The 14,309-nt window shown below is 39.7% G+C and overlaps 1 protein-coding gene across 1 annotated transcript in view; it reads right to left on the bottom strand.

Annotated features, from left to right (window-relative positions):
• The window catches only part of lekr1 (leucine, glutamate and lysine rich 1), a 213,687-nt gene that overhangs the window by 71,762 nt on the left and 127,616 nt on the right, over nucleotides 1–14,309 (bottom strand). Inside the window, exons 4-5 of the mRNA XM_060833918.1 lie at nucleotides 12,387–12,506; nucleotides 11,644–11,819 (exon numbers count right to left, since the gene is read on the bottom strand). Of these exons, the coding sequence (XP_060689901.1) occupies nucleotides 11,644–11,819; nucleotides 12,387–12,506 (296 nt within the window). The remainder of the gene's footprint in view (nucleotides 1–11,643; nucleotides 11,820–12,386; nucleotides 12,507–14,309) is intronic.

Here is a 14,309-nt window from a genome sequence, read left to right as displayed (position 1 = left end):
GGAATCCTGTTCCTTGGATGCTGCCTGACCTGCTGCACTTTTCCAGCAACACATTTTCAGCTCTGATCTCCAGCATCTGCAGTCCTCACTTTCTCCTATTCATTTCAAGAAGGCTAGAAAACAACAGCGGACATGTACTGCTAAGGATGTATAAGACTCTGGTCAGACTGCATTTGGAATATTGTGAGCAATTTTGGGCCTGGATCTAAGGAAGGGCATGCAGACTTTGAAGGGGATATACAAAAGGTTTATAAGAATGATCTTGGGCTTGAAGGTTTTGTCAGGGCCAAAAGGTCTGTTCCTGGGCTGTAAACTTTCTTTGTCATATGAAAAGAGTTGAGGACACTGGGTCTATTCTCGATGGAGTTCAGAAGAATGAAACTTATAGAATACTGAGATGCCTGGATAGAGTGGTGTGGAGAAGATGCTTCCACTAGAAGGAGAGACTAGGAATTGTGGGCACAACCTCAGGGTAAAGGGACTACCATTTGGAACTGAGATGAGGAGGAATTTCTCAGGTGGAGGGTGACTCTGTGAAGCTCATTGTTGCAGAGAGTTGTGAAGACCAAGCCATTGAATGTATTTAAGCAGAGATAGATGGGTTTTTGATTAAAAGGAGGCTCAAAGATTATGGGAAGAAGTCAGGAGAATATCAGACAGGATCAAATGGCAGAGCAGACTCGAAGGGCTGAATGGCCCATTTTTCCTCCGATATCTTATGTATTATGGTCTAACACACAGGCAACCGAACAGAGAAAGTTCATCCCAGTATTTGGGAGAGAAAAAAATTGTAAGGAGCTGCACCTTTAATCATTAAATCTGTTCTCTCGAGGCAAACTGTTCCACCTCCTCTAATCACAGAATCACATATTTGTTACAGCACAGAAGGAGGCCATTCTGACTACTGTGCCTGCACTGGTTCTTCAAATAAGCATCATGACCTAGTGCTGATCTACTGTTTTTTTTCCCCATATCTTTGCAAATTATTTCTATCCAAATAAAGACCCAATGCCTCTTGAAAGCTTTGATTGAACATGCTCCATCACAGTTCCATACAGTTCATATCTTCGCTACTTGCTGAGTAAATCTTTCTTCACTTCATCCTTGATTCTATTGCATATCACTTTAAATCTATGCCCTCTTATATTTGTTCCTTTTATGAGCAATGATAATTTCTCCTTATCTAGCGTGCTCATGATTCTGAAAACATCTATCAAATCTTCTTTCAGCTTTCATCTCTCCAAAAAGACAGTTCCAACTTCTTCAATCTATCCTCATGACTGAATCTCTTCATTCCTGGAGCCATACACTTATCCGTGTATACAATACTTCGGTTCGAACAATCGTCTTATACAACACGTTAAAATCACTTCCTGGCTTTTGTCTTCTTCCCCCTATTAGAAAAGCCAAGACGTTCTATGCTTCATTAACTGCTCTCTCCATCTGTCCTGCTATTCTCATTGATCTGTGCACATATACATCATGTCCCTCTACTCTGCACACCCTTTGGAATTATATCCCCTACTTTATATTGTCTTGCAACTTTCTTTCTACCAAAGTGCATCACCTCACACTTCTCTGCACTAAACCTCATCAGCCATCCATCAGCTCACTCTGCCAAACTATTTTTTTAAAGTGTATTTTTTGAAGTTCCACTGTCCTTCTCACAATTTACAATTCTTCAAGTTCAAAACCAGAAGTTTCCTCTCTCTCACTCTTGCTGCTCCTCAAGATACAGGAGTATGTAACTGGAGGAGGAGCAAGGGTAGAAGGGAGGGAATCTATGATTGGATTAACTGGAGGAGATATAACAGCCAGCTTGGGGTTACATGCAACAGAGTTCCAAGGGGCCAGAACAGTGAATAATCAGAGTGATACATACTCATTCAAGGCAACCTGAGTATCTGCATGCAGGCAGGAAACAGGATCCAAGTGAGTAAATGGATAAACAATTGAGGGAGGCTTTTGGGGAGTGGAAGAGGCCTAAACTTTGAGAAAGAAGCAAGCCCCAAGTGTCAGCCAGGTGAGTGGACAGATATGAGGGAGATCAGCAGTCCCTGCATGAATCAGAGGAAGCAACACCTAAGTGTCGCAAGCAGGAGTAAGCAGAGCCTGAGTGTTGGTCAAGGAGTGCAAGAGGTGTTGATAACAATTGGGTGTCACATTACTCCTTTGAAAGGATTTATAAAGTTTTCAAAAAGTAGGAGACCTTCATGATTTTCATTCCACCCCTAAGGAGCATGGATAGATCTGACAGTACATTCTTTGAAAAGCCGGCTATACTCTTCCACAAGCGGCCCAGACTGAAGGCAATATAATGAGTGTCCTTCTTGCTAGGATAACATTCAGCAGGCCGTTACGTTTAACAAAAGGTAATTCCAGTGCATAGACTGGTCAAGTGATGCACTCCAATACATTCATGCAAGGACCTCAGAGTAATGTGCCCTCCATAACAAATTTCTAGAGATAGATGTGGGCTTTGAGGAAATTGAGGCCAAGTTAGTTGAAAGCAGATAGTTTCTCTGAGGAAAAAGAAAAGTAACAGATGAATGAACAACTAAGAGGAGATGGAGGAGTTATGATGGAAACTATCAAGGTACTCTGATGTACAAGGAAGTAACTAGGCACAATGCAAGAAGCAAAGGACTTATCAGGGTGCCAGAAACGTCAACGATCATTTGATTCAGGTATGTTTCACGTTATTTCCACTAACCCAGTATGAAGGCCATAGAATGCAATTCACTCTGACATAACTGTGCAATCAGATCTGCTAAAGAGAAAGACTGGAACAAGGTCTCAAAGTTATTTTTCCCTCTCCTTGATCACACTCTTATTCTCTTTTCCTAGCTGAAAAAAATATTTGTTGTGGCACCCCAAATAAAAGGAATCTCAGCTACAAGCCTTCAAGTGGGATTCCTTGTATAGCAATCTTCTTTTGTCCTCTACCCAAATTCAGGTCTGGTTCACAGCATCATGACATCCATTACGAATTAGAGAAGGCTGCAGATTTATGCCAAACAAAATGGAAATTGAACCACGTGGTATTGATGCTAGTCGGAACCACACCAACCATCCAAAAAACAGTCTCCTTAAGGACACCAAGTTGCTGCTGCTGCTGCATGTTTACATGTATTTTATAGTGCTAATCTCTGAATAAAGTCAGAGGTTCTAACTTTCCTTCTATGACATGGCTGACCAGGAATCTCTCCTGCTATTACTAATTGACATTGGGATGTGTCAGAAAATTTAGAAGTTAATACTTAACCTATCTGGTTGCATTACAATTAATTTCCTTGGCCATCAAGTCCTTGAATAGAGCTTAAACCTAGAATTTCTGACTGAGAGGTAGGGATACCATCCACTGTGCCAAAAAATATTGTTATAAAATAATAACAAAGTGAAGCTGTGAAAATAATGCTAAGAAGAGACTCCAGTAGTCCACACAGTGCTTTCCACTCACTTACTCTTCTACAGGCTCTTGTAGTTTTGGAGGAGATGGAACTTGCTCACTTATTTTGGTCTCAGGGAAATTGTACTTGGTGGTCCTCCTTGTCATGGTGGTGCCCGTGGGACATTTTTGGAAAGTGGTGCCACTTTATCATCATAAGGGCAATGTCCATCCCTTGATCTTGGTGTACAGAGGCTGATGATGGTAAAGGCAGCCCACAAAGGGTAGCACTTTTTCCCGCCTCAGTGATATACTCAGCCTTTGACTTGTGCTATAGTTGGTTGGAGGAGAGCTCCAGCTGGGACACAATTATACTGTCAATATGTTAAATTGATAAGGCACTAGGACTGGATGCGGTGTATCCAAGGATATTGAAGGAAGTGAGAGTGGAAATTTCAGGGGCACGGCATTTCTTTCAGTTTCACTCGATTTGGGGTGGAACTAGAGGGTGGAACAATTGCAAATATTAAGCAATAAATTATAGGAAGGATATAAATACTTTCGGAAAAGTGCAAATGTGGTTTATGAGAATGGCTCTAGTGATGAGACACGAGTTATGAGAAAAGATTGGAGAAGTGGGCTAGTTTCCTGGAGAGGAGAAGGTTAAGAGGAGATTTATAACAAATTTTCAAAATCATGAAGGTTCTGTACAGAGGGGATAAGGGAAAATTATTTTCACTTATCAGAGGATTGCGGCACAGTTTCGAAGTGTTTTGCAAAAGAAGCAAATATATGGTTAGAAAAAACATTCTTACATATTGAACAATCGAGAATTCATTGACTTGAAGTGTGATGGAGTCAGGTTCATTTGAGGGATTCAGAAGTGCATTATATGATTACTTAAATAGAAAAATGTGAAGTGTTAAAGGGAAAAGATAGAAGATTGGCACAAAGATAAAATGGAAAAAATGCAGAGGCATGGGATAGAGGTGATTTAGCAGTTTGGATTAGAAACTGGCTTTCTGGAAGAAGGCAGCGAGTGGTGGTTGACGGAAAATATTCAGCCTGGAGTCCGGCTACTAGTGGTGTGCCACAAGGATCTGTTCTGGGACCACTACTGTTTGTCACTTTTATAAATGGCTTAGACACAGGCATAGGTGGATGGATTAGTAAATTTGCAGACAACACTAAAGTCAGTGGAATAGTGGACAGTTTGGAAGAATGTTACAGGTTGCAGGAGCACTTGGATAAACTGCAGAATTGGGCTGAGAGGTGGCAAATGGAGTTCAATGCAGCTAAATGTGAGATGATGCACTTTGGGAAGAATAACAGGGAGGCAGAGTACTGGGTCAATGGAAAGATTCTTGGTAGTGTGGACGTGCAGAGGGATATTGGAGTCCATGTACATAGATCCCTGAAAGTTGCCACCCAGGTGATTAATGCTGTTAAGAAGTCATATGGTGTGTTAGGTTTCATTCGTAGAGGAATTGAGTTCTGGAGCTGCAATATCACGCTGCAACTATACAAAACATTGCTGCAACCACACTTGGAATATTGTGTACAGTTCTGGTCCCCATATGTCAGGAAGGGTGTGGAAGCATTGGAAAAGATGCAGAGGAGATTTACCAGAATGTTGCCTGGTCTGGAGGGAAGGTCTTATGAGGAAAGGCTGAGAGACTTGGGTCTGTTCTCATTGGAAAGAAGAAGGCTAAGAGGGGATTTGATAGAGACATACAAGATGATCAGAGGATTAGATTGGGTAGACAGTGAAAGTCTTTTTCCTAGGATGATGACATCAGCTCGTATGAGGGGGCATAACTACAAATTGAGGGGTGATAGATTTAAGACAGATGTCAGAGTCAGGTTCTTTACGCAGAGAGTGGTAAGGGTGTGGAATGCACTACCTGCTAATGTAGACAACTCAGCCACATCAGGGAGATTTAAACAATCCTTAGATAAGCACATGGATGATGATGGGATAGCGAAAGGGGATGGGCTTAGATTAATTCACAGGTCGGTGCAACATTGGGGGCCGAAGGGTCTGTTCTGCGCTGTATTGTTCTATGTTCTACAAAATACTCAGAGATGCAGGCATAGTATGATGAATATAGCATAAAAATTCTGTGATTCCAAACGTCTCTGTTCTACATAATGCCATTGACTACTCCAACTACACACTGTTGCATACATTCTGAGCATTGCAGTGTATTAAATGTTTATCTACCCAGAGTGATGCTGATGCTGCACGTAGCTCTCCAGGTGATATTCCACCATCTTGATAAACGAATCATGCACTTATTTCCCTGAGCCACTGCAGTACATGTGAAATCACTGGAGTTCTCAATTCTCTGCTCACAATCAAACACTGCCTCAGAGAATTCTTACATGAGTTGCAGGTAGAGCCTGAGCAAGCCTGTGCCTGTTCTCCCTTTTCCGAGTGGAAATGTCCACAACTGTGTCCGGTACATTCTCCATCATACTAATACTATGCTCCTCATCCAGTGTCACCTTATCTAAACACATGCCAAAACTGAGGCAAAAATAGGTATAATGATTGAAAGCATGCTTGTCAGGAACCTTGGCTTCATGAGGTTTTTTGGGGGCTTAAAATGGACAGAGTGTTGTTGGGTGGATGCCTGAAGTTGAGAGATAAAATTGAAAAAGCCAGCCTAGGAGGTTAGAAGCTATTGCAATGCTGAGGCTACTGAATGCAACTCGGTGTTTAGCATGCCACTGGATGGAGTACATTATTTGCACCTCCCATTAAGCACTTCATCCATTGTAATCAATATCTCTATCATGGATGTGACCTTGTCAAGTCTGACTGTCTGCTCATCTGGAATCCTGGCTATCTCTGTTATTCTTTCTTCAATTAGCATTATCCTTTATTATTATGAAACATTATTCAGGAAATACAGCATGCAGAGAGAAAAGTCAAATGGCATGTTCCTGGAGGCTGCAAGCTTTGAAACCTATCTTGAGAGCTGGGGTTCCATTCACCTTGCCAGAGTTCATGAGGTCATGCACACTAACTGAACCTTTTACAGTACCAAACCCATATTCTTCTAACAATGTTTTTGTCTCAGACAGTGAAAACTATCCTAAACTAGGCCTATTTACTATCAGTTCATGGCCTCCTCCTGGCACCTCTGGAAAAATTACCTCCTCTCCTTACCTCATAATATCAGGCCTGAAATCCAAGTCACTATCACAGAACTAGTTCCATGTGCTTCCTTGGGTTTCTAGCCTCCAGCTTTCCAATGTTAGTTCTTGCATATTTCAATCCACTCTAACCCTGATCACAAGTTTGCTGTTTGCTCCATTCAGGTTTGAACAGACCTACTGTAATCCTCAAAGAGAATTTAGTTTGAGTCTGCACTTCATCTGAATTGCCTCACCCTTTGTGGCATTTAGTTGGCTGCCAAACCAATTCTAATCCCTTTAAAGAGGTGAAATCAAGAAAATCATGTATTTAGTCTATTTCATAGCCTCCCTGAAGGCAGGTTCAAGATCAGAAAGCAGTTCTGACTTCCATTTCCCAACTCCATCATAAAAATTCAAACATTTGAATCAGTGTCAACAATCTAAAAATTATCATACTGAATCTTTCTGTAAACTTTAAACCTCTTTATTTTTATTATTCACATCACACCTGCCAATCTTATTTTTATTTCCTTTCTAATAAACCTCAACAATGCCAAAACGTGCTGTTGAGATCGATGCATTCACTCTTCCTTCCATATTTAGTTCATGTATTGTGCCATTACTTTCTCCTCAACCAAGCATTATTTCAGGAACTTTGTCCTGTGTAGAAGTATTACTGAAAGTGAATCAGTAGGAGAGGCAAAAGCTACCAAAGGAATGCAAGATCAAGAATCTGCTGTAACTGTTGGAGAACAGAAGTTATCTGTCCTTGATTAGCATTTGGATCTTATCCAGTTCCTGAACTTAAAGCAGAGACAGTAGTAACAGTAGTGACAGAAGGATTTGAATTAAGTCATAGAAATATATTCAAGGTTTGTGCGAAGTTTGTGGCTCGGGTGCTCGTTGTTGTGGTTATGTTCGCCGAGCTGGAAATTTTTGTTGCAAACGTTTCGTCCCCTGGCTAGGCGACATCATTAGTGCTCTGGAGCCTCCTGCAAAGCGCTTCTTTGATGTTTCTTCCGGTATTTATAGTGGTCTGTCCTTGCCGCTTCCGGGTGTCAGTTTCAGCTGTCCGCTGTAGTGGTTGGTACCAACCACTACAGCGGACAGCTGAAACTGACACCCGGAAGCGTCAAGGACAGACCACTATAAATACCGGAAGAAACATCAAAGAAGCGCTTCGCAGGAGGCTCCAGAGCACTAATGATGTCGCCTAGCCAGGGGACGAAACGTTTGCAACAAAAACTTCCAGCTCGGCGAACAGAACCACAACATAGAAATATATATTCAAATTAACAAATGGCACTATGTTAGAAAGCATTGCAAGTTGTCCAGAAGAGAACTGGAAGTTAGTTACAAAGCAATATGAGCAATCTAAGTGACTACATATAAGCACAACAAATGAATGAAGAACTGTGAGATCATCCACTTTGGATCAGGGAACGAAAAATATTTTCTTAATGGGAGTGTTAGGAGCTCTTGAAGTGCAAAGGGATTTAGGTGTCCATATATACTAATCACTAAAAGCTAATGCATAGGTACAAAATGCAATCAATAAAGCTAATGGAATTTTGATCTTTATCTCAAGGAAGTTGTAATACAAATGTGAGGAAATGATGTTCACTGTACGCAGCATTGGTCAGAAAGGATGTCTGAAGTGCATTCAGCTTTGGGCACTACATCACAGGAAAAAACAATCAGTCTTGGAGGATTGAACTTCCTGATTCATATGAGGAAATGAATAAATTTGTTTTGTATTCCAATAAGTTTACACAGTTGAAAGATAATCCAATTGAGATCTCCAAGTAATGGATTCAATAGGATAGATACTGAGAAACTTCTAGTTCCTCTTGTGGAGAATCTAGAATGAGAGGCATATATTAATTTGGAAATAAATAATTTAGGGGTGTGGAAGTTTCGTCATTAAGTCAAGACGTTCAATATAGAAATTGATAGATTTCAGATTGCAAGTGACATCAATCCCGCAGCAGGTAACTCACTTCCTGATTCCCCAATTTTGTCCATCATCTATAAGACACAAGTCAGGAGTGTAGTGTAATCATCCCCACTTGACTGAATGTTTCCAATCTCAGAAGAGAAATCAGGGCCTAACTCTGATATCTGACAAGCTAACAATTATTCACAGCCAAACTATCAAATACTTCAAGATTACAAGAGCGATGACAACTTTCAGAGTTTACACTGCCTCATATTCATGAGAGGCATAATTGCATCAATTTCTTTTCTTCCATGGCCCGAAGGCATTAGCTTCTGGAGTGTCAAGAGGAAGAAACCATTCAGCACACAGTTATCATTTTCACTTGGAAATTGATTCCGATTGAATTCAGCTGCATTGGGTTACTTGTCACTGTTCTCAATTGTAGATGATTTGCAACTACATGGCAGTGTAATCTTTGCCTCTTATCAGGCTAATGTAGTTGCAATTTAGTTTCTATTCTTTGACACTCTGTCCTTAAAAATACATTGTACTGATAAGGATGTCTGTAAAAGTTCTCACAGAAGAAGAAAAAGACTTCTGATTAAAACAAGAAGATGAAAAATATAATGTTGCATCTTCTAAAAACAAGGAAAACCTCTGCTTCTGAGAACATCAGGATGGCACTTCTACTTTTTTAATCAGTCGGTGCCAAATGTTTGTACTGAGCATTAATCTTCTAATAAATTGCCACCACATTTATAATGTCTCCTCTCTCCATTGCCTTACTTTACAGTCTTACATGATTCAACACAACTAAACTATAAGGAGTCATGACCTGATTACAACTCACTGAATGCATCTTCCTTGGACCTGAGCCAGATATAATGATCTTACTCAATAGCTTAAAAGCCTATATTCAATATCTGGGAGTCTGTGCTCACTTTCCAACATCCAGTTTACAGAATATACCACTTTTAGATCTCAAAGACAATGCTTTAGGCAATATTACAGAACACTGTTCCAACAACTGCCCAATTTGATTGAGTTAATAATTTATTTCTTAAAAAGCTAAAGGATCACTTTGTTGCTCTATTTGTATTGTTTACTCCCTATGAACAATCACTACAGATATCAGCTAGATCTCCCATAAGCCACACATGATTTGACTTTTTAGCAAACTAAAACACTGCAAACATCAGAAATCTAAAATAAAAAAGAAAATGTTGGAAAAGTGCAGCATTTTTTAACTTTTTATTAATACTTCTGAGCTAGCACTCTAGCATACTTGCACACTGAAAATTAGGATTGCCAGCTCTCACGCTGATTTACCATCACCATTCTCACTGCTGAGGAGGAGAGAAGACAAGATCCCGAAACCCACCAAACTCAGAGAACAGACTAACTAATGGACTTGACGTTCACTCACCAAATGCTAGTTTGGAATTTGCAACAGAGAGCTAGTCATGGCTGTGCCATTCTTTTGGCAGGACTCAGGAGCTATTCAGTGAGCAGAGTTACCAATTCAAGTGCTCTGTATGCATTTGGTCAGTGGAGATCCTCATGGCCTTCTGAGGCAGTTGGGTGGAAGACAAGGAGTCCAGTAAGCTTTGTTAACATTTCTGACTGCAATCATGACAAAAGTGGTGAGGGGATTGAGATACTAGAAAATAGATTTGAGTAGCATTGAGGACAATAACCTCATGAGCATCAGCAAAGCTGTGGGTGTGAGGAAGGTACAGGATAGGAATTAGGGGTATGAGGCAATGGAGGTTATATGTTCAACATCAAATGTGCTTTCAAAGATGCAGCCACTTGTAGTTGTCAAAAAAGTTATGCCAGAATCTGCACCTATTTAGATAGATGGTGGTTTACAACTTCATCACGCAAGGCCTCACACTTCATAGTACTGTTCATTATGCCCTACATTATCTATTCAAGTATTGTGATAATTTCCGATGGATTCCTTCCAAGGATCAAAAGCCAGTGTAATATAACATCTTCATGTGCTGACAGCATGTACTCCATCCCTCACTTAATTCCCCAGTTCAAAATATGAACAGCCCTAAACCCTGCAGGTTCTGATCCTGTTATAAATAATCATGGGGCACATCTTACCTGCTAAACAATAACATTTTTTATGGACAAAGAATGCCTATTTTGTTGACATTGGGGAGTATTAATTTTAATGAATCTGATGAAGTATCAGCACAAAGTGCACTAAATGCTACAGTTACACACCTATCTGGAGTGAGAGAACTCACAGCAGCACTTGAAGAGGAATGGTGGAAGCATTAAGAGGGAAATAAAGTAGCTTTTAAGCGCAGAATTATTTTGCAGTGCCTAGAGTTAGAAAGAGATTAAATAATGGAAGACTTTAGTCTTTAGATTAAAAGTTACAAGCAACCACAGTAAAAACAAGAGGCAAATGCTTTGTAACTGCAGTTAAGCATCTCTTTAAATTGTGCACAAAATGTTTGCCTTCCAATTTCTGCCATCTTCTAAACACAAGTAAAACAATCTTCAGTAACAATTTGATATCTTTGAAAATCGAATTGGGATTATAATTCAATTCACATAAATTAATGAGGCTTTTATTGATGTCCCACTGGAGCTCTAACCACCAGGATTGAAACTGGTTCAGATGGACAACAAAGTGCAAGTCAGCACTTTAGTTCTGTTCACATGCCCATTCCCTCTGCTACCATGTTTTTAGACTTAAAGTATTAGGTATCTGAAATCACCCTAATAGTGTCTGTTATTTTTAAAATCCCAACCAATTCTAATTTAAATGGAAAATACAAACTGAATGATCATCAGTTTACAGATAACGAGAAAGAAAATATTTCTTGTACTAGTAATTTTACTCTGAATATACTTGGATAACATTGCCAAATCAAATGCAAACTTCAGCAGGAATTCATTCTTGTGCTTGCATCCTACATTGTAATAAGTACATCAGCAAATTTAAACATGAAACACATAATCGCATTTTATGAATAAAGTAGCCATTTTCTTCTGTGTAAAAAGAAAGCTATGGAGTGCACTTTAATTGCAAAATGACCAATCTGCATTAAAACTTTATAAATTTAATGTACATATAGAATGCCATCATTCTTTGTAAAACCTATGAACCATATTTATGTTTCAACTCCCAGAAGAGAGTTATACTCACCCATCTGTACAGCATCTCCAGTGGCCTCCAGGCATTGTGTCAGTGCTTTGCTGAAAGGTTCCCATATTGCCAAGTTGCTTCGCACATCTTCTCTAAGCACTGCCAGTTCAATCTTTATCCCCTGAAGGAAAGTGGATGTCTGCTCTATGATGTGTGCTTGTTGTTTTGTTCTTTCCCTGTGAAATAAGATATTGTGATATTAATTCAGTTTAAATCCAGAATCCTCTCCATTAAATTACTCTGAACGGATTAGAACATGGTGCTCATTCAGTCCCTTTGCAATCTCAATCAGTTTAACAGCCAACCTGAAACAATTCAGCACTCCTACATCAACAGAACTTATATTATATTGGACAATACACGAAGAAAGATGTTGTCTGTCTCTCAATAAGTTAGACCAGCCATAATCTCGATGATGACTTTGACTTGGTTAGGGAAATTACCATCTTTAATTATTTGTACTGATGTCATAAGCATGGAAGGCATCACCTGCTTTGTTCGATTCCCTTTCTTAAATGTAAACAAGAAAATCTGCAAACATGTGAGAGCATAAAAATTATTTTAATGTTTCCAAACAGTTGTTAAACATCTGTTGAGTTTTCCTGTCATGCCATCCTGATTCTTTATTAAATGTAAAATCTTTCAATTTTGCATTCCATATATGCTCCATGCAGGTGTTTCCATGCATTTTTCCTTTCCAATTATTCAGTTGTATCTGTGTGTGATTTTAATGGGTTCCTTACCTGCAAAGTTTTGATGTGTTCTGAACTACTATTAGCTGACTCCAATTGTCTTCCATTTTCAAATTCATGCCCTCCAATTCTTTCTGCTTAGTTGCAAGTTCTAAACTCAAGAAATTCAAACTGAAAAGTGAAAGATAAAAGCCATATTTTTACACCAGACAAGATAGAGAATCAAAACAAATTTTCAGCCCAATAAATACCTTTTTCTTACAATAAACTTTGCAAACAAATGTAAAAATTGTTTATATTATTGAACACATTTTAAACATGTTTACAATTACAAAATGCATTGGTACTATTTTTAACACCAGTGCATTATCATAGCATCACTGAATCTCTGTGGTGTGGAAGCAGGCTATTCGGTCCATCAAGTCCACATCAACTCTCCAAAAAGCGTCCCAATCAGACCCATCCCTCCTATCGAAAACTCTGCATTTCCCATTGCTAATCCACCTAGCCTGCATATTCCTGGATACTATGGGCAATTTAGCATGGCCAATCGACCAGCCTGCAAACCTTTGGACCGTGAGGGGAGACTGCAGCACCCAGAGGAAACCCACACAGACACAGGGAAAATGTGTAAACTCCACAGAGACAGATTTTACATTGGACAATTGCCCGAGGGTAGAATTGAACCCAGATCCCTGGCACTGAGGCAACAGTGCTAACCACTGAGCATCGTGCTGCCCTATTCATTGCTTTATAACGTATACTTTTTTTTTCCTTTTTGAAATCTTTATAAATGCTTATATGCTAATGCACATGGGCTGGAAGGCAGCCCATTTATGAGTTTTTTTTTCCCACTGCACTATTTTCTTGGTTATCTTATCCTGTGTCCTTCCTCCCCCAGTCTCCCTTCCTGAATTGCTAAGGATAACCTGGCTCTCATATTGGACATTTTAGTCCAAACATCAAGTTTGAGCCACAACTTTAACTCCACCTTGTCAAAGTCCACTATCCGAGGAGCAGAAGAATTGATGTTTCAGGCAAATGCCGATTCTCCTGCTCCTCGAATGAGGCCTGACCTGCTTTTCTTTTCCAGCGCCACACTTTTCAACTCTGATCTCCAGCATCTGCAATCCTCACTTTCTCCAAAGTCCACAATCCATCTCACAACACTACTTGTAAGATTTTCACTGGGAACTTTTTAACTAGATGTTGAAATATGACTTGCCAACTGCATAGCTGCTACTACTGTGATGCATCTTAACCGTGCTAGTCAGTCACTTCAAGTTGAAAGATACTTTTTTCTAACCTACAATCCACCCTGATGTTGTTACCTGTTGAGTTTCTGGTAACTTTATTGCATAATACGGCATGTAATATTAAGTAGAAGGGTGTTGGGCATACCAAAGTCCTTGGATGGTCTTGAATCTTTGGTGGTTTCTGTTTACTCAACTCTCACCTCAGATTCCAAGAAATTTGCCTGAACAAATTGATAAATGTTCAGGATGCATCTATGGCATGCTGACAACTGTACTGAAGCAGGTGAATTGAGCAGACATTCTAAGTTCCTAATTAAGAAGCATGGTAACAAGATTTTGTGGAAAACACTGATCTTCAAAAATGGTGCATCAAGCACGACAAGCCATTAACTACACCCACATTCATTTCCTGAGGCTCAACCTCACCTTATCACTTAATTCGTATTGTGGATGTCATAGACAGATTGAAACAAAATCTACATAAATGTCCCTCTAATAAACTAATCTCATGCACAAGTGCCATTCATCTCATATCACTTTTCTTTTCATAATTATCATCCATACATTCATTTCACAAACTTTAAATTGATTGGACAATTGCAAGCAGCTCAAGATATAGAGTGATTCCTCATGGAATGAAGACACAATAGTGTAGGGCAGCCTGCGAATGACTGAACAGCCATCATTGGGGAGCATTTTTTAACCTACACGGTGTGAG

This window comes from Hemiscyllium ocellatum, chromosome 13 (genome assembly GCF_020745735.1).
Source record: "Hemiscyllium ocellatum isolate sHemOce1 chromosome 13, sHemOce1.pat.X.cur, whole genome shotgun sequence".
Lineage (NCBI taxonomy): Eukaryota > Metazoa > Chordata > Chondrichthyes > Orectolobiformes > Hemiscylliidae > Hemiscyllium > Hemiscyllium ocellatum.
Note: the sequence above shows the minus strand (reverse complement) of the source record. Positions and strands in the feature narration are given on the sequence as shown.